The sequence below is a fragment of the Salarias fasciatus genome, chromosome 13, assembly GCF_902148845.1.
Source record: "Salarias fasciatus chromosome 13, fSalaFa1.1, whole genome shotgun sequence".
Taxonomy (NCBI): domain Eukaryota; kingdom Metazoa; phylum Chordata; class Actinopteri; order Blenniiformes; family Blenniidae; genus Salarias; species Salarias fasciatus.
Genome location: NC_043757.1, coordinates 7473621 through 7499018, shown reverse-complemented (window position 1 = coordinate 7499018; position 25398 = coordinate 7473621). Strand labels below are relative to the sequence as shown.

Here is a 25398-nt window from a genome sequence, read left to right as displayed (position 1 = left end):
AATGTCCATTCTTGCATCCAAATGCAGGTCAACAGCACAACTAGTGTGCAAATATGAGGAGGTAGGTTAAGGGTTGTGATGTGTTAACTTGCTTTCCACTGGCAATGTTTAGCTTTTATAAAAAGTCAAGCAAAACATGCAATTAACCTGCTGTTGTTTCAGATTCTCAAAAACTTTCAACAACAAAAACAAAAATTCTGACGTAACATTTATAGAACTTTTTTAATCATATACAATCTCATTAGAGGTACATCTCTGAGTTTGGGGTGATGTTTCCAGACACACAAATACGCTGTAATTCATACAGCTAAGAGTTGGTGAGGGCAGGTTAGACACTCATCAGGTCACCATTTCATCACAGGGCCAACACAGAGAAACACACTGCACGTTTCTGAAGCACAGGAGGAAACTTCTGCATGCACAGGGAGAAAATGCAACCTCACTACAGATTACTCAACCGAGATTTGAACTTTTTCATGATGACACACGAATGATAACCATTACACTGCATTTGTATACACAGTATCTGATTGACTTTAGGAGTACAGTCAGTGGGGGTGTTAAGGAGACAGGGTCTCCAGCAGGATGTCCTTTAAGAAGCAGAAGTTTGTTTTTTTTTTACTGTATACAAAGTTTAAAATGTTTTTATGAAAGTGGAAGTGTGGTCAGAAAAGCTACAGATGGCATGTGACAATGTAACAACAACAAATGTAACAATAAATATCATTCCATAAATATCATTCCTAACAATGGCTATTTTTAATATAAGTTATTCTATCACTTCTTGTTTTGTTTCACATACCCAGATTGAGGAGCAGCGATGGCTCAGAGGCTACAGAGGTGGGCTTCAAATTGTGTAAGTTCAAATCCTATATTAAACGGGACACCATTGTGGCTCCCTCTGCAAGACCCTTGACCCCCAGAGCACCTCAATGTGGCTGTTGACCATATAAATCAAAAAAATTAAGAACATGGGAATAGGTCACATTCAGATGGATGAGTGCACGTCATTCTTAAAGCGTTTTCAGTGCAGCGGCAGGCAGGAGCCCTATTAGAGGGATTGTTGTTGCATTCTGACAGGTTTTAAGCTGTGTTGTTGATAGTGATGAGACACTGAAAGGTCTAAGTATCGTAACAGTGAGTTCACATTTTAAACCCAACAAAGTAAAATCCCCTCTTGCTTTTCTTTACTGCATCAAATCCTCATCCTCCCATTCCTCCAAACAATTTCTGGTTAAAATGACAGTTCTCCCAAACTCAGATTATGTTTCAGATATCAGTCTGGTCACATCCAAAGCCTGTATGCCGCCTTTAGTTGCTGCTCATTTCAGTTTTCTGCTGCAAATGACTGGAATAATCTGCAATACACCTTACAACTTTCAACATTTATTCCACTCTCCTCTTTCACAAATACCATACAACTAATAATGATGGATCATTGCACTTGCTTTTAGCTTCTTTCTGTGTCTCCTCACTGCTTTTTGACCATGTCTTCATTGTTCACTGGGACTGGCTCACAATTGACCTCTGTGGTGACATAAATTTTAAAAAAAAACAACAACAAAAAAAACCCATCAAATCTGAAACAGATATCATGATTCATGTGTCTCAGAGGGACAACCACTACACAACAACGAGAAGAGGGATTTGTGGCGTATTGTTGTTGCAGACAGTAACTATTTAAAAATGTTTGAGCATATAAATAATATGATCAAATGTCAGGCCTCAACGGGGGCCTCATGCAGCTCAGGGCCCAAGTGCATCCTTTTCCTCTGGTTGTCTCAGCAGCCATTATTTCCATTTGGAGGACATACAATAGTCTTCTTAAGGTTTGGAGCTGTACATTTAGAATACACTGTTGCTACAAATCCAATACAACCACATACTGTGCTACAACGTTTCCGATCACGTTAAAAAAAAAAGAAAGAAAGAAACAATTCCCTTTTTTTTCTCTCCATTCGTTTCCTCTTTTAACGCGCCTCCGGATTGGCTCTCGCGGGCGCTCGCAGCCAATCAGCGTCCGGCCGCTCTGGAGGAAGGAATAAATGCAAGATGGCTCCTCATATAAAAACAGTCTTCTGGGCCGCCCTCAGCGTGCAACTAAATAACTCTTTAAACCTCATCAGGTTGAAATATTTATCTGCGAGGAGCTCTGAGGGATAAACCGGGCTTCGGGGTGGTGGTATTTGGTGGAAGAGGAAAAGCGGAGGGACGTCGGGGAGAACTTTGAAGCCATGGATCGGTGTTGAAGTCGCTCTCCTTCGGGCCGGTCCGGAGCGCTCCACAGCCCGGGCCTCGACGAGCTAGCCGCGGCCGCTAACCGGCTCATGCCGACACGCCAGACGGCTTCCGAGGGAGCGTCTCCGGTCACCGCCTGCCTGTTGAATGTGGGACGATAGTAAAAGTGGCCATGGCTGTATCGAGGTGCGAAATTCCTGCAGCAGCTCTGCTTATTTCGACTTCCCCGTAACAATTAGCTAGCTGAATTGCTAACACCTGCTAGCGTTTGGAGTTGGTAGATTATAGTCTGATTAAGATTAGCACAGTCTAACGCTATGTTGGCCCAGTGGGAGCATCGCCATGCATCTACAATACGTTAATTAAAGTTAATTTCCCACTCTTAGTTATACAGAATATCCCCTCTGTTTGCAGGTTAACTAACGATGCAGTGGAGTTTAAAGAGCTGGTCTGCAAACATACATGATCTTTGTTTTGTGGCTCTCTAAGGGGATTACCTCTCGGTTAACCTGGACAGTGACATTGGATAGCGATCCAGTTATGTCAGAACAGGATGTTAGGTGGTTGTTTGCACATCGATCTTGATTCCTGCACCACTTCGACAATGCACTGCAATCTCGGGGTGCATGTTCAGCCCCTCACCCTGTGATTGGTTTCACTCCACGTGGTGTCAGTGGTCTTTTTTGTGCACCACTGTACACACTCGTCTGCAGACCAGATTAAGTGTGGTTACTCGGGGTCACACCCTGTATGTCTCTAATCCACTCCTCTATATTAATAGACTGCTAATGAACATGGTGACAAACGGGGCTTGTTAGGCACTTGCCTTCATGCATAGCTGGTGAAGGAAAATCGTGTCTCTTGTTCTAATATTCTTGATCTCCAGAACCAAAAAAAAAAAAGTTCTGTCACATTAGTTTATTTTTTCCTTTCATGCTGTGCATGTGCAGCAGTCCATTATGTTTCTGATGACCTTCTTTTGTTCTCCGTAGACTTGATCGTTTGTTTATCCTGCTTGACACTGGAACAACACCTGTAACCAGGAAAGCAGCGGCCCAGCAGCTTGGAGAAGTGGTCAAACTGCACCCACATGAGCTCAATAACCTGTTGTCTAAGGTGTGTGCATGTAATAGCTTTGTTCTTACATTCTTTCATCAGACAGTAGAGCTCCCCATTCCCATGTCCGTGCAAAATTGCAGTACATATTAGGATTGTACTGGACTGTAACTTGTGTTTCAGGCACAGCTTATGTTGCTTTCTCTTCACACATTGTTTTGTGTCTGCTCTTTTCTCTTTGGACATCTTATAATTTAATATTCTGGTGAACTAAATGTTGTTCTGTTAAATCCTAAGGTTTTGACTTATCTAAGGAGTCCCAACTGGGATACTCGAATAGCAGCAGGCCAAGCTGTGGAAGCCATTGTGAAGAATATTCCCGAGTGGAACCCTTCTCCCAGACCTAAAGAAGGTGAACTTGTAAAATTTACTACACTTTTGTGAGTCATAATCTCCAACAGTGTTTTTTTTTTTTGTAGACAGAAGTCAACAGTGCTGATAAAAATGTTCAGGCCACTAATGTTCAGAATTGTTTAGTCGTAATGCATGAAGGCAATCAGATGTGCAGACTACTTTACCTGCTACTGAGGCGCTGCTTCAGGGAAATCCAATCATTTAGTGGCACAAATTCAACAATAATTACAAGTTCCTATGAGAAATGTATTGTGATATAACTGCTTTTGTCAGTTACGTTAATTTTTTTTTGAGATCATGTTGATAAAAATGCTTACATTTCATGTTATGGTATCAAATCGGCAGTACTTTCATCACTTTAGGGCTTAATAAAGCATAAATAAAGCATTGAAACATCACAACTATTGTTTGCTTAACACAATCCCTTTTTCTAATGTTAAAAACAAAAATTCAATCCTAAATCCTGAAACTCCACTGCAGCAACACAGTGACTCAATTTCAAAACTGAAAAGTGAAAACAATCCAACAATAACTTGCACTGTTTCCAGTACCATGTTTGAAGAAGTGGAGTCATGAGAACGACATTCAAAACATTTAAAAGTCAAACATGTCGCAGAGTTTTTGGTCTGTGCGCAGGGTGGATGTGCCGCGCAAAACTACCGGATAAACCACGTGTGTCTGGAGTAAGTGTGAGCTGAGAAGGTTAACAATTCCAGATGGTTTTCTAAATGTACAGCAATTCACAAGAATAGCGATGTTTATTTCCAGTGAACTGCTTGTGGAGAGATGAGAATTAAATCAGAATAAAGAGAAAAGTATCCAGACTGATGCCTTAAAAACTTTTTGGTCTGTAGTGTATCCAATCCTGTCAACGGCATGTTTCACTCCATCCTGTGAAGGTTTCCAATGAAGTACATGACGGCGTACAAGATAACTGGAAACAATAAGTGACAATTATTAGTTTTACTGCAGACGTCTGGAAGTCCTTGTCACTGCTGAACCTGAATTGATGCTGACGTGTTTCATACACTCCACTTCTTTGGATCTCATACAGCAGAACATCCTGGAGATGAATCATTTGTTAATGTCATTTCGTATTCTGTAAAATCACTCTGCAGGTTAATATACGAAGAAACACTTGCTCACACAATGTAGCCCATCAGCTACAGGATCGGTGCAGCGTTTTAGAATCGGTCCTTTGTGTGCACGGTGCAGGGTCGGTCTTAGAAGATTTATCAAGTGTTAACGTGAGGTGTGTTGTTTTCCCTAGAGTCCTGTGAGGACCTTTCTCCAGAGGACTCCTCCTGTGACCGGCTGAGCTTCTGTCACTTCGACATCTCGCGCCTCCTCAAACACGGAGCGTCTCTGCTGGGATCTGCTGGGGCCGAGTTCGAGCTCCAGGATGACAAAACTGGTTTGTAGAAGGCAGCGTTCTCACAGTAATGTTCTGAACGCGACGTCCGTTTACACAACGGCAGCGGAAACGCTACAGACGATGTAGTTAGTATGCCAGGCTCCCAGTTGGTGGCTTTCTTTGCTTTTGTAATGAAAAAAAAAATTGCATTTTCAGTGGCTGTTGTTTAAACGGGTTCCGAATCTCTGAACTTGTGGATGCTTAGACCATCTGTTTATGACTATAGTGTTTGTAAGAATGCCCACAGTGAACGCACCGTCTTAAGTTTCCATGCTGGCTCCCTTTGCTTTGGTCTCAGGAGAGATGGACCCCAAAGAGCGCTTGGCCCGCCAGAGGAAGCTCCTTCAGAAGAAGCTGGGCCTGGACATGGGTGCTGCCATCGGTATGGACACGGAGGAGCTGTTCAACGACGAGGACCTGGACTACACGTGCCAAGCCAGCGGGCTCAAAACCCTTGGAAGTAAAACCACAGCTGCGTCCAGCTCCCGCAATCATGTGGTGAGTCAAGACGGGCTTTTTTGAGTGATTATCGAGTCGTCGTTATTAACTAACCATACTTTCACATTTCAGGACTTCAGAGATGCGTTTGACCTTTCAGTGCTTGCTAAGTCTGTCGAATGTTTCTGAGACTGTTGGAAACCACAACAAGAGATACACTATTGTTTACTTTCAGGCAGCATGAGAATGAAACAGGAAGTGATGTTACATCCGGCTTTAAAGTTGGAGACAGACAAATGCTTCACAAAATGAAGGGGGCTGCTTATCTGAGGGGTGACATAAAGTTGAAGAGCTTCCCTCTGCGGTTCATTATGGTTAAGCTCACCCGACTTAACTGGCTATTTTCCAATATATTGTACTAATTTTTAAAAAGAGGCAAGACGATGGCTTGTGTCACTGCACAGCTCCTCTTCCCAGATGTTCTTTTACTGTAAACCTTTAGAAACGCCACAAGATGTCTACTCAGAAAGCTGTGGTGAATTATTCTCGGCCGTGTCGACTCTTCTGCCTTCACAGCGAGTCGTTCTTTTCTCTGCCAATTTATGCCAAAAGTCATTCCTCATTGAGTGTTTATGCCACATGGGCGTTTTTTGTTGAAACTTGCAGAATTGTGCTTGATTTAGTGTCTGCAGAAAGTCAACCGTACAGCGTAAAAATGACTTGGAGGGACCATGTATCATACCTCGATGAACTGGCGTTGTATTTAAGTGAAGCACTTTAAGGGGAAAAATCTTCCTCCTGCCTGCTTCATCATGGAAGTTGTGAGTAACTGTTGTCTTTGTGATGTTACAGACTGTATAAACAACTTTGCTGTTTTGTCTTTAGACCATTCAGGCTGCTGAACTGATCGACACCGAGTTCCGGCCCGGCATGAGCAGCCGTCAGAAAAATAAAGCCAAGAGGATGGCGAAACTGGTGGCAAAGCAGCGATCCAGAGACATGGATCCCAACGAAAAGAGGCGAGTCAGGAAACGATGTCCAGACACTTTAAATGATGTGTTCTGAAAAGACGTGCCAAAGGTAGAAAAAGAAACCACTTCATGGTCGGTGGAAGACTGCTGTGCCATGTAGTTGCAATTAGCATTTCAGTGAAACAGATTTATTCTCTTGAAACTTCAGCAACGACAGTTTTGAGGGTGAGCCCGAAGAGAAGCGAAGAAAAACTGCCAATGTGGTTATTGACCAACCGGCAACGGAGCATAAAGTCTTAATCGACAACGTCCCAGACAACTCCGGCCTGTTAGAGGAGGTAAGCCCGGAGTAAATGACTGCGTAAATCATTGATGTCTTGTTTAAATCACAACATGAGGTAGTTACCCTAATTTGAGCGATAATGATGAATGAGCGCTCTGCTGTCCCGTTAGACTCACGAGTGGCCTCTGGAGAGCTTCTGTGAAGAACTCTGCAATGATCTGTTCAACCCTTCCTGGGAGGTAAAAAAAGAATCAACCATACGGTTAAAATGTGTGAAATATTAGTTTAGAATGATCTTGTGGGATTTCTGGATGTGATTGTTTTAGGTTCGTCACGGTGCAGGGACGGGCCTTCGAGAGATCCTCAAGTCCCACGGCGCGGAGGGCGGGAAGCTGGTGGGAAGCACCGCAGAGCAGGTACATGGAAACCCCTCCCCTCGGCCCCCTGGGTCTTCATCCTGAGCATCAGACCTGACGCCCGCCGCGGCGGCCATCTGTTCCAGATGTCCCGGCAGCATCAGGAGTGGATCGAGGATCTGGTCATCCGGCTGCTCTGCGTCTTCGCTCTGGACCGCTTTGGAGACTTTGTCTCTGACGAGGTAAAACCACCTGACATGCTTCTCTTAGCGTGTTCTGTAAAAATGAGTGAGAAAATGTGTAAAAGAGAGACGTGATTCACTGTGTTGGTGTCATTTTTCACAGAGGAACCGTTTTTAATTAACCTTGCCTCGTCTCTCCACACTGTCATTTAGTGTGGGCGTGATTCTGCCACCTATTCTCACTGTGTTAGATTTTTTTTTGTAGTGTTTTTCTACCAAATTGCAGTTCCGTGCTTTGGCGTGATTAAGTAGGACATAATGGGTTTCTTTTTTCAATTATTGTCACTCTGGCATCACAATTAAAATGTGCACCCACATCTTTTTTTTTTTTTTTTTTTTTTTTTTCAGTATTGAGAGCTCTGCCTTTCTTCCTCTTCAGTGTGCTTCATGTTTCCAGAGAAAGCATTTGTATCTCAAAACATAAGGAGTTCAAAAAGTAACATTTAAGATGATTATAATCCATTTGCATCTATTGTTGTTAATAAAAAGAAGTAATTTTTCTTTATGAAAATTGATTTCAATTCATGTCAATTCATTCACTATATTTCCCACTAGAAGGTTTTAGTAAAATTGGCCTCATGTTGAGTTTGCAGTCATCTTCTGTAGTAACTGTTGGTTTAGTGAAAATATATACATTTCCGTCACATATTCTCTGCACTGCTTAAAAGTTTGGATTTAAAGATTATTATGGCACTACTTGACTGCTTGGACACACTGAAGAGTAAATCATACTGCATGTGGCCCCTGAGCTGAACCGTGTCTGACACCCCTGCTGTAGTGTGTAATCTGGCAGCAGTCACTTTGATTTATAGTCCCCGCTATTCCACACTGGACCACTGCCCTCTGGGTTTGTTGGTAAACTGAGCACCGCAGGTGAAACGAGCCTGTGTTTCCACTGCCTTTCTCCTCGGCAGGTTGTGGCTCCCGTCAGGGAGACGTGCGCCCAGACGCTCGGCGTGGCGCTCCGCCACATGAACCAAACGGGTGTTTCCATGACGGTGGACGTCCTGCTGAAGCTGCTGAAGGAGGACCAGTGGGAGGTCCGCCACGGGGGCCTGCTGGGGATCAAATATGCCCTGGCTGTCCGTCAGGTACCGCCGGCCTCACGACGAAGCGTTCAGGAAGCCTGTTTGAGTCGGACGCCATCTGGTCATAGATATAAAGTGTTGAGGTGGAGAAAAGGTTCTTTCCATCTGGAAACATATGTGCTCCTTCTGCAGATGTGTCACTTTGAAGAGCCTGCTTTACATCCAAGCTGATTTCCACCTGTTTGATCCTGTGCACCTCAGGACTTGATCGCTGTTTTGCTCCCCCGGGTGCTTCCTGCCGTCACGGAGGGCCTACAGGACCTGGATGATGATGTCCGCGCCGTGGCAGCTGCAGCACTCATACCGGTGGTGGACGGCTTGGTGCAGCTGCTGCCCAGCAGGGTCTGTATTGAGGGGAATCACCTGCATGGAGTTATTCCAAAGGGCAAAATATTCAAGTGGAAAAAGCAAAACTCCTGTTGCATTTTTGGGTGTCTGATACTGTTATGGTTCCAAATCTAATGATCTTTTCTTTAATTTGCCTCCTTCCAGGTTCCGTTCATAGTGAACACACTCTGGGACGCTCTGCTGGACCTGGACGACCTCACAGCATCCACCAACAGTATTATGACTTTGTTGTCCTCGCTGCTCACCTATCCTCAAGTCAGACAGTGCAGGTCAGTTTCCTACAAGCATCTCATCATCATCATCACCATCATCATCATCTCTTCCACTAGTTTAATGATCTGAGAAATAGTACTTTCACAGAAATATCCAGATTACTTTATAAGTCCATGTATTTTTATGTGGGATAACAGCACATTTGTTCATCTTGATCTAATGGATTTACAGCAAATATAGACTTCCTTGACGTTATGCTGAGTCACTGTCTGGCCTGCCTAGTCATGGGAATGACATTTCTTTGGTCCTCCACACTGTTTGAAGTTGCTCATTCCTGATCTGAACTCTGCGCTAACGCCACAGGATTTGACAACGATGAATCATTTTGCTCCACCACAGTCACTTTATGAGCTCTTTCCTCCAGAACTTCTGTCTTTTTGGGTACCTCAGCTGCTGCCACGTTTCAGGATTTTGACGTCGTTACGCTTTTTATGTAGTTACTTTAATCACACTCGTTTGAAAAGATACACATATATATATCAAATCAAACTTTATTTGTAGAACACTTTTTCATATTTATGAAAACAACGCAAAGTGATGAACAGTAAAAACAGTCATAAAAACAAAAGAATAAAAACCACACCATCAATAAGTATACACCACACACACGCACGCACGCACTCCGAATTATAATATATATAATTATCAAGTTCCAGTTTGCTTGTTTATTATAAAAGCAAACAGTAAAGTCTGCAGATGTCAAGTTTACCTTGGTAGTTTTGCATGATTTCTTTGTATTTATGGTGACGATCTTTCTCTGTCCCTCCAGCATGCAGCAGTCTCTGACTGTCCTGGTCCCTCGGGTGTGGCCGTTTCTCAGACACACCATATCTTCAGTCAGGCGAGCTGCGCTGGAAACTCTCTTCACTCTGCTTTCCAAAGCTGACCAGGTAAATTTGCCCATCAGATATGACATCTTTCCAAGGTTAACTACTTCACTTAGGGATGCACTGATGCCACGGTTTTAAAGGACGAGTACTAACATTTAGCTACTTACATGAGCACTTATTAAGTGCCATGAAGCCTAATTCATACTCCGTGTGCAAATGATACGTGAAGGCTGTGTTGCTGTCACATTCGTGTGTGGTGCTCTGCTCACGGACACTTCATTACAGTGACATGAAGCTGTCAGTCTTGGCGTTCGTGAAGTTTCTTTTCATTTTTGTCTCCTCAGAGTTGCGCAGCGTGGATAAATCCCATCCTGCAGGACATGCTTCGGCACATCTTCCAATCCTGCATTCTGGAAAGCAGCGAGGAAATCCTGGAACTGATCCAAAAGGTTTGCCGTGCGGCTCTAATTTCTGATAGTTTGATTATCAGAACCAAACACAACTGTTGGGTTGGGTGTAGCGTTTCATGAAAGGCCTTCCGCGCAGGTGTGGATGGCGCTGCTGTCTCAAGCTCCCCAGCAGTACGTGGTCGCTGCCAGCTGTCCGTGGATGGGCGCCTGGCTCTGCCTCATGATGCAGGCCTCACGCATTCCCATCGACCCCAACATGCTGCTGGAGGTGAAGGCCCGCTCCAAGGTGAGGCGCCATCTTTATCCACGCCTTCATTCTCTGTCCTGTGAAGTGATGGCGGCAAAATTTGACGTATTTCAAGTAGACGTAGCTGTGCGTCAGCTTTCGAAATGGATGTGAACGTTTAACCTCACTAGAATGTGACAGAGTGTCTCTGTGAGCCGATACCAGCTGAAGGGTCTAAAGGTGGAGGTGATGGCGTTACCAGTGCCGCGGTTTATACTTGAATTTGTGATATTTGCGTTAATGCAGCAGGATAAGGCTGGCACAAAGGCACGCCAAGGGAACAATCAGGTGAAGGAAACGGTTCAGGAGTACATAGCGGGCGCAGAGACGGTGACAGACGACGCAGCAACAAGGGACTACGTGGTGGTCCGCGCCCGTCTCATGGCTGCCAGGTGCGTCTGACTGCTGACCTGCAATATTCAAGTCCTGCGATCTCCTTCGGAATATCAACACGGACTGTTTTTTTTTATGTTCGTCGCCTTGTTTGTCTGTGATCCAGATTGCTGGGGGCTTTGTGTCAGTGTATCTGTGACCCTCAACTCAACGCCGCATCCCAGGAGATCCGCCCAGCAGAGTCTCTGGGTCAGCTGCTGCTCTTCCACCTCAACTCCAAGTCGGCCCTGCAGCGCATCGCTGTGGCTATGGTGCTGTGCGAGTGGGGCTCTTTGCACAAGGTAAAGCTGAGTTGTGCGAGTGTAGTAGATGATATCAAGCAACCAAACTTCCATTTTGACTTGAAATGGCAGCTGCGTAAGCGACACCTGAACCCCCTGATCTCCTTGACTCGCCGCAGGGCTGTCAGGTGGTGTCGTCCATGGTGCAGCCTCGTCTTCAGGCCATCCTGTTAGAGCAGCTCTACTATGACGAGATCGCCATCCCCTTCACCCGCATGCAGAACGAATGCAAGCAGCTGATTTCTCTGCTGGCCGACGCTCACATTGATCTTCAGGACCGCATCAAATGTAGTGTGTTCACCATCGATCAAGCCAACCAACTGGTGAGTTGATCCGGCCCAATCCTGTGGTCAAATTGTCATAAAGTCTCATTTTTAAGTCTTTCCTGACAGCTCAGTGAACCCCGCATTGACAAGTTAAAAATCTCGTTTAATAGACTTAAAAACACAAATAATTGTTGCAAATTGAAAGATTAAGATGTATAACCTTAATTTCAGGACCTCGATCAATGTATGAATTAGAGAATGTTTTTCAGGTCCAGTAATTCCGAGCTTTCTTTATTGAACTATTTTTTTATCATTGTAATCTCAGGCGACCCTCACCACACTCAATACAGTCACAAAGAGAAGCTGAAGAAACTTCATAGCACTCTATAACTGAGCCACACTTTATTTGTTTTCAGTAACGGTGGGTTTCCTTTTCTCTGAGGATGAATTGTTTGGGTTTACACTTTGTCTCAGGGTCTTTGGTGGTCTGGTGTAACTGATTCATCTCTCTCTCCAGCCTGAAGTGCTGCCATTTTTATTTTCTCCTGCTGCTGATTTATGAGCTTGCTCTTCTGTATATTGCAAACACTTTTCAGTATTTTGAAACAAATAATAGTTTTCATTTAAATGCTTAAATTGAGTAGTTTTGTGACACAGTTGAAGTAATGATTAAGACATAAAATATGCTCTACCCTTATATCTTGAAAATACCGGTGGTGGATTTCATGGGCATCATCAGCAAAAAACTGAGACATGTTAGTTTTGACATGGTGTTGAATCAAACGTCAAATGTTTTCCTCTCTTTGTTTTTCAAGCTGGCAGTTTTGGGATTAACACCCTTCGCTCGTCTCCTAGGTAACGACCATCTTCACAGAGTCAACGGCGGGATTAAATGTGAAGTCCAAGCAGTGGCAGCCGCTGGACAGCAAGCGGCAGCAGGCTCAAGCGACCGTGACGGAGACCAACACCGAGTGGCAGCAGCTGCACCTGCGTGTCCACATGTTCACGGCCTGCGCCGTCATCAATCTGCAGGCGCTTCCCAATAAGCTCAACCCTCTGATCAGGCCCCTGATGGAGGCCGTCAAGAGGGAGGAGAACACCCTGATCCAGGGTTACGCCGCCTCTTTTATCGCCAAGCTGCTGCAGCAGTGTGCCGGGCGCTCGCCGTGCCCCAACCCCAAGATCGTCAAGAACCTCTGTGCCTCGGCCTGCGTGGACTCTGCGGCCACGCCGTCGTCCGCCTGCCCCGTGCCCCCCACGCAGGAAAACGCCAAAGGTGGGACTAGTTCACGTCCGTCCGCACAGTGAACGGCTGACTTGTGGCCGTTTCTCACGTTTCCTCCGCTTTTCAGGAAGTGGGTTCGAGAAGGACGGGATGCAGCACATGGTCAACAAAACCCGCGGCATCATCACGCTGTACCGCCACCAAAAGGCGGCCTTCGCCATCACCAGTAAGAGGGGCCCGGCCCCGAAGGCCCCCAAACCGCCCAGCACAGAGCTTCCTCCCGGCAGCACCATCAACGCAGACACCGACGAGGTACGGCAGGACGCCGCCGTGCACATTTAGCTGACATCGGCGTCACCAGGCTGCGTTTACTGACGGTGATCCGTTCTCCTTTTGAAGAGCAAAAAGCCCTTTCTCATCCAGAGGCGAGGGGCGGAGTTCTCCCTGACGACCGTCGCCAGGCACTTCGGCGCAGACCTCACCGAGTCTCTGCCGTACCTGTGGGAGACCACAGTGGGACCGCTGAGAGCAGTGGCGGCGGAAAATCACAGCATCGGTATGTGGATGGCTTCGTGGACAGAAAATAACACATTTCTACAGCTTTTCATCAAATTTTCAGTTTTAAGGTTATATTAACAAGTTTTTTTTTCCATTTTAATGAAAAGATCTGATAATAAGTAGTAACAAGAACTGTGTTATGTTTCGATCAATAGATCTGCCCTCTCTAAACTAATTAGTCAGAATCATAGACGACCTTTTAGCTTTCATCATTAAAGAAGTTCAAAGAAAATCTTGGGGTCTCTTTGTGTGCAGTCGGTTCTAAGCTTGAGCGTGTTTGGTGTTCCAGATCGGCAGGTCCAGCTGGAGAAGGGCGACGCCGCCGCTCAGGAACTCATCAACTCTCTGCAAGTGCTGGAAGTCACGGCTGCGGCGATGGCGCCCGAGCTCAAATCTCTGGTAAGACCAGTGAGCCACAGAGACCGCCGAAGGGAAAACCATAAACTCTCATTGTGTTCTGTGTGATTGTTTACACGGCAGCGAGGCACTAAAAACACAACTCTTTGGAAAAACGTTTTTGCCAATGTTTACAGTTCTGTTTTTTGTAATGAAACCATACGCACATAGCACAGCGCCCACTAGTGGCCACACATGAAATCGACCTTGGCTTCAAAACACTGGCATGTAAAAATTAAACTTTTCTGGAATGAAAAATGTAAAAATGAGGCCTTTTCACTTGAGTTGTTGTCGTATAAAGGCCATCAGTGTGATTTCATGTCTCTGAACTGTTATTGAATTACCTGAAGACTGAGCAGTGACGCGTTGTTTACTGTTTATTTCTCAGTCTGTAAAGGTTCATTTATTAGCAGTGTTTATCATTTCAGCAGGGATTTACAAAAGGATGTTTTAGAAGCAGCTTGAGACTGTGTTTGGCAGTCGAATGAATGGACTTTCCTCCCATTTCACAGCTACTGGAGCATCTCCCCCATCTGTTCGCCTGCCTGCAGCACCCATACACAGCGGTGCGCCACATGGCGGCTCGCTGTGTGGGGGTGCTCAGCAAGATCGCCACCCTGGAGACCATGAACAGCTTCCTGGAACACGTACTGCCCTGGTTAGCCGCCATCGACGACTGCACCAAGCAAGAGGGCGCCATCGAGGCCTTGGCGTGTATCCTTCAGAATAAATGATTTTTAGATGTTAAAGTATCCTGTGTAGATAATCCCAAGACACGGTAGAGAAATGGAGTTCAGGAAATGCATAGAACAACAGAAGTGAAGAAGAGTTCTGTGAAGCGAAGAGGTTCAACGTTCACATTACTCACTGGAGAAATGACTCCTTCAGCTCACCAGTCAGGACTTAATGCTCCTAACTAGACAGGAAGTAAATCCCACGCCGGGGAAGCTGTTAAGAGAGAACGCCGACTCAACACAATTCCTCAGAACGACCTCCTGCTGAAGTCTGCACAGTGATGCTGGTTTGCTTTTGTTACCACTTTAAGAAGGTTTTAGTTTGTATGAGAAGGAAGTTGATCGTGGTCCGTGTGCGGAGCGTTCCTTGACCGAGGCGTCTGCAGGCGTCATGGAGCAGCTGGACGTGGGCATCGTGCCGTACATTGTGCTGCTGGTCGTACCGGTGCTGGGACGCATGAGCGACCCGAGCGACAGCATCCGCTTCATGGCCACGCAGTGCTTCGCTACCCTCATCCGCCTGCTGCCTCTGGAGGTGAGAGGAACGACCCTCACCCCCCCTGAAAAGTTAATAAACTCTGGAGTGGTCGGAGTCAGTTAGTGAATGCTTCTCTGGTTTTGTTGGGGCCAGGCGGGCATCCCCGACCCCCCCGCCATGTCCGCCGACCTGGTGCGCCAGAAGGCCAGAGAGCGCCACTTCCTGGAGCAGCTGCTCGACGGCAGGAAACTGGAGAACTACAAGATCCCTGTCCCCATCAAAGCCGAGCTCAGGAAGTACCAGCAGGTGAGCTTCAAAACATTTTTACACATTCAAGCAACTTCTGAAACTCTTCAGAGTTTTTTTATTTTTTTCCTTTTCCCTTTTTTTCGGAGCCGTCTTCGTGCCTCCAGTGGAATCTCATATCTGCCAAACTTGGAAGAGTGTTTTGCTTTGATTGCTGCTGCAGGCAGCTCAGACAACAGAGGCGCCGACAGCTAATGGTTTATGGAGTACATTTAAAGCACCTGAGTAGAGATGGGAAGTCTCTGAGCAATGTGTGCTGCTGGCAGTTGAGCAGAGAGCAGCCATCCATCTCTCTAATGGAGCGCAGCAGCCGTCCTGTTTGAAATGCTGCCGCCGTTCTTGTTACTGTTGGTCAACTCGCTGCCTTCAGGCACTCGGCTTCGCCTCGAATACTTACTCAGTCTCTTGTCAGTTTTAGTCAAGCAATCAGTTTTTTCCCCTCAACTTTCTTTCTCACTTCTTGAACCACTGTGTGACGGGAGTGTCCCGCCTTGGTGCATGCAGGTATGGAACCGATGTTTTATGGCGCTTTTTCTGCAGGATGGCGTGAACTGGCTGTCCTTCCTCAACAAGTACAAGCTGCACGGCATCCTGTGCGATGACATGGGGCTGGGAAAGACGCTGCAGTCCATCTGCATCCTGGCAGGCGACCACTACCTCAGGTACCGAGTCCAAACCGCTCCGATGGCAGTCTCTCTGTTTGACTTCACCTGTGCTCTGCAGAGCAAGTCTCGGCAAAACAGTTGTTTTTATGTAGCAGCCAGTTTCATTAGTGTTATGCAATCATCCCAATTAGTAAATCACAGAAGACATCAATTATTTTTCAATAATTTAAATATTTCACTGTGTTTTGCACCAGAGGGTGACATTAAAATTCGATTTTTGTCATGCAATTCTTTCTTTTAGTTGTTGGATTTTGGGATGATATTGACTTCTTCCCTACTTATGTTCACTGCCACAACAAAGACGTGGTTTGAATTTCATGCTTATTACGGCTCTATCTACCGGTTCAACACGTTTGAGGTGGAATTTAGCTGGACATGGCCCCTGAAATATGGCCCCTTAATTTAGACCATTTGACCAAACTTCATTGCGAGCTTATATTTCATTATATTTATCTTACATCTGTTGACATTAAAATGATCCTGGTTTCTGATCAGACCAGTGATCATTCCGTCCCGGGCTGTGACTCTGTGTTTGACTGGTCCCGTCGATCGTGTCGTTCAGAGCACAGGAATACGCCCGGACCAAGGCGGCGGACTGCAGCCCGCTGCCCTCCCTGGTGGTCTGTCCTCCCACTCTGACCGGCCACTGGGTGGACGAGGTCAGCAAGTTCTGCAGCAGAGAGTACCTCAACCCTCTGCACTACACCGGGCCGCCCACGGAGCGCATGCGGTGAGGACGGCTCAGCGTTTATCCCTCCAGGACGAATCGCCGCTCCTGTACTGAAAACTCCCCTCTTTTCAGGCTGCAGCACCAAGTTAAGAAACACAACCTCGTCGTAGCTTCCTATGATGTTGTACGGAACGACGTCGACTTCTTTAGGTGAGCACTGGAGCCGGCAGGCGTGGTCGACGGTTTCAAGAAAAACTCCTTAATTTAAAAACTTTCCTTTGTTCCTCAGAAATATAAAATTTAACTACTGTATCCTCGATGAGGGCCACGTCATCAAGAACGGGAAAACCAAGCTTTCCAAAGCCATAAAACAGTTAGCCGCCAACTTCCGAGTCATCCTGTCGGGAACGCCCATCCAGGTGAAGCACCGAGTCCCGGCGTCAGGACCCGGAGCCGCGGATTGTTCATCTGTGGGTTCACGTTCTCTTCCTCTGCTCCCGTCCTCAGAACAACGTGCTGGAGCTCTGGTCCCTCTTCGACTTCCTCATGCCGGGCTTCCTGGGAACCGAGCGTCAGTTTGCCGCTCGCTACGGGAAGCCTATCCTCGCCAGCCGGGACGCCAAGAGCTCGTCCAGGGAACAGGAAGCAGGCAAGCTGGCTCTCCACCATCCCAAAACAAATAAAAACCTTTACTTGTACTGTTTTAATGATGATAATCTGAGCTGCATTAAAGATGGCTGACGCTCGCAGGTGTCCTGGCCATGGAGGCGCTGCATCGACAGGTCCTGCCTTTCCTTCTGAGGAGGATGAAGGAGGACGTTCTCCAGGACCTTCCTCCGAAAATAATTCAGGACTATTACTGCAACCTGAGTCCTCTCCAGGTGGGTGTTGCTGGTTCTTCCTGCTGACAGCAGCTTGCTGGAGTGGAAAGATGGCTGCAGCTGACGTGGACGGCGACCGGCTCTCTGTGTAACGCCGTCTCAACACTTGCAGGTTCAGCTGTACGAAGACTTTGCGAAGTCTCGGGCCAAAGCCAGCGTTGAGGACAGCATCTCTGTGGCCAGTGCGGAGGAGGAGGAGAAGCCCAAACTGAAGGCTACAGGCCACGTCTTCCAGGTACAGATGCCAGACTGGCGTCCGTTCACGTGACTCATCCCGGAGCTCGTGCTCGGCCAGTCACCGTCGTCTCTGCGTTCCCTCAGGCGCTGCAGTACCTCCGGAAGCTGTGCAACCACCCGAGTTTGGTCCTGACGCCTCAGCATCCGGAGCACCGGCGCATCACGGAGCAGCTGGCCAGTCAGAACTCCAGCCTGCGGGACATCCAGCACGCTCCCAAGCTGTCCGCCCTCAAACAGGTGATTACCGATGAAGTAGGGTCAGAGGTCACGGGGTCAGTGTGACGCGACGTTAACGGCGTTCTGTCCCGGGCTCTCCAGCTGCTACTGGACTGCGGCCTGGGAGGCGGCGGCGGGTCGGAGGGCGGCACGGAGGCGGTGGTGGCGCAGCACCGCGTGCTCATCTTCTGCCAGCTGAAGAGCATGCTGGACATCGTGGAGCACGACCTGCTGAAGCCCAAACTGCCCTCCGTCACGTACCTGAGGCTGGACGGCAGCGTGCAGGCCGGCCTGCGACACTCCATCGTTTCCAGGCGAGTCGCTTCTCCTCTCGGGGGAAACTCTCCTCCCGCCGTCTGTCCGTCAGCCTGACGTTTTGTTCGCTCTCCCTGCGTTAGATTCAACAACGACCCCTCCATCGACGTGCTGCTGCTGACCACCCATGTTGGAGGTCTGGGTTTGAACCTGACGGGCGCAGACACTGTGGTGTTTGTGGAACACGACTGGAACCCCATGAGGGACCTGCAGGCCATGGATCGCGCCCACAGGATCGGACAGGTACCGCCTCTCTCTGCGGGACGCTTCGTGTCGACGCACCGCCTCTGACTGGTTTCCGTCCCGGTTTCCCTTCAGAAACGAGTGGTGAACGTGTACAGGCTGATCACTCGAGGCACGCTGGAGGAGAAGATCATGGGACTGCAGAAGTTCAAGATGAGCATCGCCAACACCGTCATCAACCAGGAGAACACCGGCCTGGGCAGCATGGGCACCGACCAGCTGCTCAACCTCTTCACGCTCGATAAGGTGACACAGAAACGAGGCTTCATGCAGTTCAGACCAAAGAAATCTTTAAAACCATTTAACATGAAGCGGTCTAACGGAGTCTCTCCGGCCCTCGCTTGTGTTTCAGGACGAGAAGGCGGAGAAGGGGGAGCAGTCCCCGTCCACGTCGGGGAAGAGCTCCATGAAGTCGGTGCTGGACAACCTGGGAGAGCTGTGGGACCAGCAGCAGTACGACTCCGAGTACAACCTGGACAGCTTCATGCACTCGCTGCAGTAGCTCCGCCCCCCTCCGTCACGCATCTCATCTCCTGGCCAAGCGGGACCTGGTCGGAGCCTCCTGGTGCTGGAGTTCAATTCCCCCCTCCCTTCACACACGCGCGCGCACACACACACACACACCCTAAACGAGCGTCCCATGAATTTATGATTTATCACTGGTGAAGTGACACGACTGAAACACATTTCCCACAATCCCCCGTTAAGACTCCACCAGGCACGTTGAAACATTTTAAATCGCAGTATATTGATGTTCTGACGAACATGTTTGCTCACCGGCGGCGGCAGCGTCACGGCAGCCCGTGACGTCTCCCCGCTCACCTCCAGCAGGTACGGTTTGGTATTCACAGCGGTGGTTCTGTTACCGGAGCCGGAGCGGCTTTCCCAGCCCGCCGCTCCCCTCCTCCTCCTCCCCCCACACGGCCTCAGGAGATCCTACAGTGTTAAGTGCTCCATACCTCCACCCGTCATCACTAAGTCTTAAAGCAGCGCTCCACCCAGCACGCCTCTCAACGACCGATAGAAACACGTTTTACAAAGGGAAACGGCGCGACCGACACCAAGCCCCACAGGAGGTCGTCGCCCCGTGTAGGATTTTCTTCTTTCTTTCTACGAGCAGAAACCGTTTTTACCACAACGAAGGTGAGTTGTGTTCCGCGGACGAACAGTCCGATCTCTAGTGAGGCTCTTCCTCCTCATCCTGCGGCGAACAGACGAGCCGAGGAAGCTCCGCACTCGAAGCAGCGTTGCAGAAACTGAACACAGGGCCAGCAAAGCAACGGCGCTTGCAACCCCGTGACAAGTATTTTAAAAGGAAAAGAAAAACAAATGATAGGACTTGTACATTTTTCTGTAACTGCTGCTTTTTGTTTATGATCGTCAAATTGTAATAAATTCTACAAGCCTTTGAGATACACATCTACTGTTTTGCTGGCGTGAGTGTGTTTGAATGATGGCGGCCAGTAGATGGTGTGGTTGTATACCAGAACAGGAGCTAAGGACTGTAAATCAGAGCAATGGGAGAGTACACAGGTTTCATTTCCACACACCAGCCTGTAGGATTTATTAGAGCCTCATGCAGCAAAAGGAAACCTGCAGTCCGGACCGTCGGTAGTGAACGTTGGGATTCTTTGTCTTTTCTCATATCTGTGACATTTTTAGTAAATTAACTCGAGTTGAGCTCATGAATGATCCTACATGTAGAGGATGTTCAGAGCCTGTTTGCTGTTTGTAATTTGAGGATAAAACTTTTTAAATTGACAATGTATTTACTTACATTGTCAAAGTTTAAAAAAGAAAAACGAATCAAAGTGTGAAAGTGTGAAAAGTGTGAAAGGGTACCAAACCAAACGTGCACTTACTGACAGTTGTGTTTTGGTATCATTCAGTAATTCTTTCTGAAAAGACAAAAGTTTTAATCAACCAGAATCTATTGTCTTTTGAGCTTTTTAAAACATGGAAGTCAGTCGCATCACATGGGCGCAAACATTTTGCTGATTATCATTTTCTTGTTTCAAACAAGTTCTCTAAAAAATAAAAAACAACCCAGATTGTTCCACTTTTAAAGTTACTCCTTGTTGCTTTGGACTTCAGAAGAGCTTTCATTAGCATCCACAACACTTCCACAGGGCGTCAGACCGTCTCCAAAGACCTCAGGAGTCCTGGTCTCAACGGTGTGTAACGTTAGGAAGTTTACCAAGCATCAAACCATCAATAAGCTCCCTGAATGTGAGGGAGAAGAGAAAAGCTGATGAGAGAAGTCTTTCAAAGTTGGTAGGAACAGAAAAAAAAAAAAAATACCACGTCAAACATCCAAAAAAGCTGAAGGTCAACCTGGAACAGTCTGGATTCATAGTTTCAACAAGTCCGCTTCACTGCATACTGAAGCAGACGGGGCTTTATGGGCCAAGGAGAAAAACTGTAAAACACCAAAGAGGAACCTGGACAAACCGCAGTCCTGGAACATGTTTTATGGATAGATGAAAAAAAAAAAGATTTGAACACCAACAGTTTGTTTCTCAGCCACGAAACCTACAAAGAAAATAACTGTTCAGCAGTTTAACATCAGCAGTGACACAGCTCACCATCCCACTCTTATTATGGCTTCCAGGCAGAAAATTAATTCTTTACTAAATGGAAAATAATCTAATAATCTCTCTGGGCTTCTGGCTGATTCTCTTTACTTTATATGTTTGCCTCATTGATTTTGCAGCTGGGATTTGAACCCAGTTCCCTGACTCAGGTCAGGATGTGTCTCGATATGTGAGCAGGTGGGCTGTTGACCTGCTTCCTTCTGAATTCGGCTGCATTTCTCCACATGATGCCTGATTCTTCTTGTGCAGCTTCAATGCATTTCTTCATATCTAAACCCTGGTTTATCTCATCCTTTAGTCACCGTTAAACTTCAGCTGGATGAAACTCAACTCTCACCTCCTAATTTGTCATGTTTTTAAGTCAGTTTTTAAACCATCATGATGAGAGAGAAAACTTTGAAGTGAAACACCTTGGTATTTTCAGGAAGTCAGCTCACTGTAATTAAAAGTTAAGGAAGTTTGAAAAAAATCGACTGCAGCTGCTTATCTTCAGTTTAGCACAAACACTGAAAGACACTTAATCCAACTTTCTAGAACTTATATAACATGAGATTTCGTATAATTTAGGAGTTACTCTTGTGAAGTCTCAAATGTAACCTCATTAATGAGATGCAGTTTATTTCTAAATCCATGAGTGCAGATGTGAACTAAAATGTTTTTAACTAGTGTAATAATGTGATTTCCACTCTCACTCATAATTTGCTGCTCAACCTTGCTCGATGCTGAACTAATATTTACAGCTCAATTCTTTTTTAATGTCTTCATAATAAACAAAAAGCTGAGTAAACAGGTATGCAGATGATGTGACAGTCTCTGTTTCAGGTCTGCTGAGGAGTGGAGTGTTTCTGTTTTCCATCTCGTGTACAGCTGCAGGAGTAAAAAATGGTGACATCAGGCTAATGAGGAAGAAAAATTAAGACAGATCACCACTGCAGGTCCCTGAGCATGACCTTTGACCCCACAAGGCACCTTAATGTGGAGAAGTCAAATCAGAAATTTGATTAATAAAGTATGTTTAGTGTTGCAGTTTCAACAAATGCAATTCAAACACAGCACAACACACTGCATGTTTGCTCCTTTCTTGCCATTTTTTATTTTATTGCCCATTCATTTGTATACATTGCGAATCACTTAAACATCACCAACCACCAATCTGTTTCTGTGAGTAGTTTGTTTTTTTTTTTCTATCTCCATAGATCATTTTCACACTAATGTAAGCAACATCAGCGAGTTAACACGTAAAGCTTAGCATTTCAAGAAACGAGACACTTTAGTAACAATATTACAAAGGTTGTTTTTCTCAGCTTCAAAAAAATGGAAAAAAAAGGTGAACAAATAAAAAAAATAAACTTTTAAAGAATTAGCATCATAAAATTAATTTATTCCAAGTAAAAATACAAAATAATATTAATGACATTGACCAGATATGAAAGTCTCCCCCAGAAATAACTAATAATGGTTGAGAAATAAGTCCGTAAAGAAAAAAATATGAAATAAAAATGTAAATATGTTTAAATTCTTATTTTTTTTTAGCAAAACCTTTCTAAAAATAATGAAAATTTCTCAGTACAAAGGCTACATTACTACTGGAAGGTACTAGCAGGTAGAGTAGGTAAATACACAGTAGAAAATGATTTTAGTGAATCACAATGCTTGCAATGAAAATAATTCTGCAATAAAGATTTATGCCTCTTTTTTCTCTTGTTTTTTTTTCTCTTCTTTTCTACAAACAGTACAAACAGTATTGCACATTACAACAAAGAATCAAGGTTCTCAGCCTTTTTTTTTTTTATTTTAAAAAAATGGGACTAATTCAAGTCTTGCGTGAATCGAAGGCCACCAGTCAATTGATGCACCTTTTGGGGGCTTTCGGTCAAGTTACAGGTGAAAAAAACACTTGTGTCTGGACTTTTTTTGAATTATTCTGTGTTAAAAATAACATTCTTTTCTCTCCACCTCCAGCTGCGACTCTCTGTGAAAGAAGACGTCCGGGTCGCACGTCGGGGTCACGTCACTGCTGCTGCAGTTTCCCTCCATTATTTTTTTTCTTTTTTTTTTACAAAAACAAAAGGGAGCACATACTTTTAGAAACATAAAAAACTTCTCTTAAAAAAATAACAAACAGAAGATCTCTTTCACAACTCTGGTCAGCATAGTAAATGATTTGATTATAAATATACAAAAAGGTGGGAAATATGTGTCGTTTTCCTCTCCGAGCACCTGATGTTTGATCAAGTTTTTATTTCTTCCGTGATGTTTTCGGCCTTTTCTTTTCTTTTCTTTTTTTTTTTAACCAGTGGGCCGCTCGCCAGCCTTCACTTCCACTGCCATAAAGTACTCTCACCAACTATATCATTATTATATTAGTTATAAAGCTCTAGCTCCTTCAGTTATAGTCTTTTTCAAAAAGAAAATAAATGCAAAACAAAAAAGCATGACAAAAAAAAAAAAAAAATCAAACCATCTGTTAAATCATTTCTCTTGAAGAATTAAATTAATATATATTTGTTTCATCTGAATAAACTTACTTAGAAAATATCTGTTTCTCTCCTAATATATTTCAAAATTGAGGTATTGCAAAAGATCTCGTCAGTCAGAAAGCACGCGTTACCTTTTTTTTGTGTTTTTTTTTTTGTTTTTCTTCGTCTTTTAACAAAAAGAACTGCTGACTGCTGAAAACTGTTCGGATACAAAGAGTAGTGCATAACAAAGATCATCTATCGTAGAGAAGGAACAAACATAGAAAACCAGTCTGGGCGAGGAAAGAAAGGTCACCAAAAACGCCCAGAGTTCACCTTCATCGGGACGCCTGACATTATTACTCATAGTGAAGCTTTTCTTTGTTTTCTTCCTCCCGTCGGTAAAAAAAAAAAAAAAAAAAAAAAGATCTTCTGTTTAGTAGTTTCAATTAGACTTTTTCTTGGACAAGAAACAAAAACATCTGAAGAAAACAGTTTATGACTAAAGAAAAAAATAAAAAAGAGGCGGGGCCATAGCGATTTATCCCCGCCCCCTCGAGAGAGAAAAAAACAAAACATCCGACAGTTTACGACTAAATCAGGAGAAAAGGGGACCATCCAGACAGTTCAGGATTTTAAAAAGTTCCATAAGAAATGAGGACTTCGGGGTCGCAACATACGAAAAAGTTTACAAAAAAAAGATGTGATGTTCATAACTTATAGAGATAAGACGGGATTACCGCGAAGGGAATCATGGGCGGGTCGATCAAAACGTACAGGAGAGAAAAACACTGAAGGAGGGGGGATGGGGGGGGGGGAGGGGGGGTGAGGGTACGACGACACACGGTAGTAAATGTAGAATCCCGTTCGGATTGTCCGCACAACTGCTAAAAACCAGTGTAACTTGGCCCTCCCGACCCCCCGAAAACCCAGAGCCGCCCCTGTTTCAGCAGCCAATACTTTTGACCCCCCCCCCCTCCCTCCCTCCCCAAGCCCCGTTTACACTGCGCACTATACAACCATTTGCTAAACACAAAAAAATATATATGTATCTATATATTTATATCCACCATTATTTTTTTTTTTAGCAGGTTCATTACTTCAAGCTTTGCAGGAAAAAAGAAAAAAAAAAAAAACTGAATAAATGTGGTAACTCCAGCTTGCACACATCTGCACGACCCCTCGAACCACCCGGCCTGCAGGGCTCAGTTTATCAGCTCCACCAGTCTCCAGTAGCTTCAATGTTTTCATGTTACAGCTCCAATTCCTCCTCTTCACAAAGAAAATTCATATATATATTTCTATATAGAGGAAAAAAAAAAAGATCTGCCGTCATTTTTTCATCGAATCGCCGCCGCGCTCGAGGTGGTCGGTCAAAAAGTCAACACGCGAGCTCTTTGGTTGCACTCCGGGACGTAAACGTTAGCTTTTTGTCATCGGTGGAACAAAAGATAATTCAGGAATAATCTTAATAATAATAATAATAATAATAACAATAAGGGTAAAACTTAAAAAAAGAAAAAAAAGACCTCGGTTCTCAGTTTCAGCTCACATTGTTGCGTCTTTTCCTCGGATGTTCGTAGGCCTGCTTCGTGTGCGTGAGAAAGACAGCCGTCCGAGTGCAGGTTGGTATCTGTGTGTGTTTTGCTGAGAGGCTTCCTGTGTACTGGTGCAACGTGTGTGAGTGTCGTGTATGCGTGTTTGTGTGTGTGTGTGTGTGTGTGTGTGTGTGTACAAGAGAACATATATACGTGTGCATACACTAGTTATGAAGTTTCACAGGACTTCTATGTCGGACATTAACGACAGTTAAAGCGAATCACAGTTCTAGGCA

The 25398-nt window shown here is 45.4% G+C and overlaps 1 protein-coding gene across 2 annotated transcripts; it reads left to right on the top strand.

Annotated features, from left to right (window-relative positions):
* The first annotated feature begins 2059 nt into the window (after positions 1-2059).
* On the top strand, positions 2060-20796 carry btaf1 (BTAF1 RNA polymerase II, B-TFIID transcription factor-associated). Of its 2 annotated transcripts, none has more exons than XM_030107552.1 (38): positions 2060-2424; positions 3231-3354; positions 3592-3706; positions 4979-5122; positions 5421-5620; positions 6446-6579; positions 6740-6869; positions 6985-7053; positions 7141-7230; positions 7317-7412; positions 8327-8503; positions 8702-8842; positions 8993-9117; positions 9891-10011; positions 10296-10400; positions 10498-10647; positions 10897-11039; positions 11147-11321; positions 11441-11644; positions 12443-12863; positions 12940-13124; positions 13212-13368; positions 13660-13769; positions 14279-14480; positions 14887-15035; positions 15132-15284; positions 15825-15946; positions 16512-16679; positions 16752-16829; positions 16909-17038; positions 17127-17268; positions 17370-17500; positions 17613-17735; positions 17822-17974; positions 18056-18267; positions 18352-18511; positions 18587-18757; positions 18864-20796. In XM_030107552.1, the coding sequence occupies exons 1-38, from the start codon at positions 2411-2413 to the stop codon at positions 19011-19013; spliced, it is 5574 nt and encodes a 1857-aa protein (XP_029963412.1). In that variant the 5' UTR covers positions 2060-2410; the 3' UTR covers positions 19014-20796. The 2 variants fall into 2 exon arrangements, with proteins under 2 accessions (XP_029963412.1, XP_029963411.1); XM_030107551.1 differs by having other exon boundaries at positions 10894-11039.
* The last annotated feature ends 4602 nt before the right edge of the window (positions 20797-25398 follow it).

Excerpts from the sequence above, each read along its gene's own strand:
- btaf1 (XM_030107551.1), top strand. Across the intron at positions 15,947-16,511 it reads GCAGGCGACCACTACCTCAG|AGCACAGGAATACGCCCGGA; the intron begins GTACCGAGTCCA and ends CGTGTCGTTCAG. Across the intron at positions 18,268-18,351 it reads CGACACTCCATCGTTTCCAG|ATTCAACAACGACCCCTCCA; the intron begins GCGAGTCGCTTC and ends TCCCTGCGTTAG.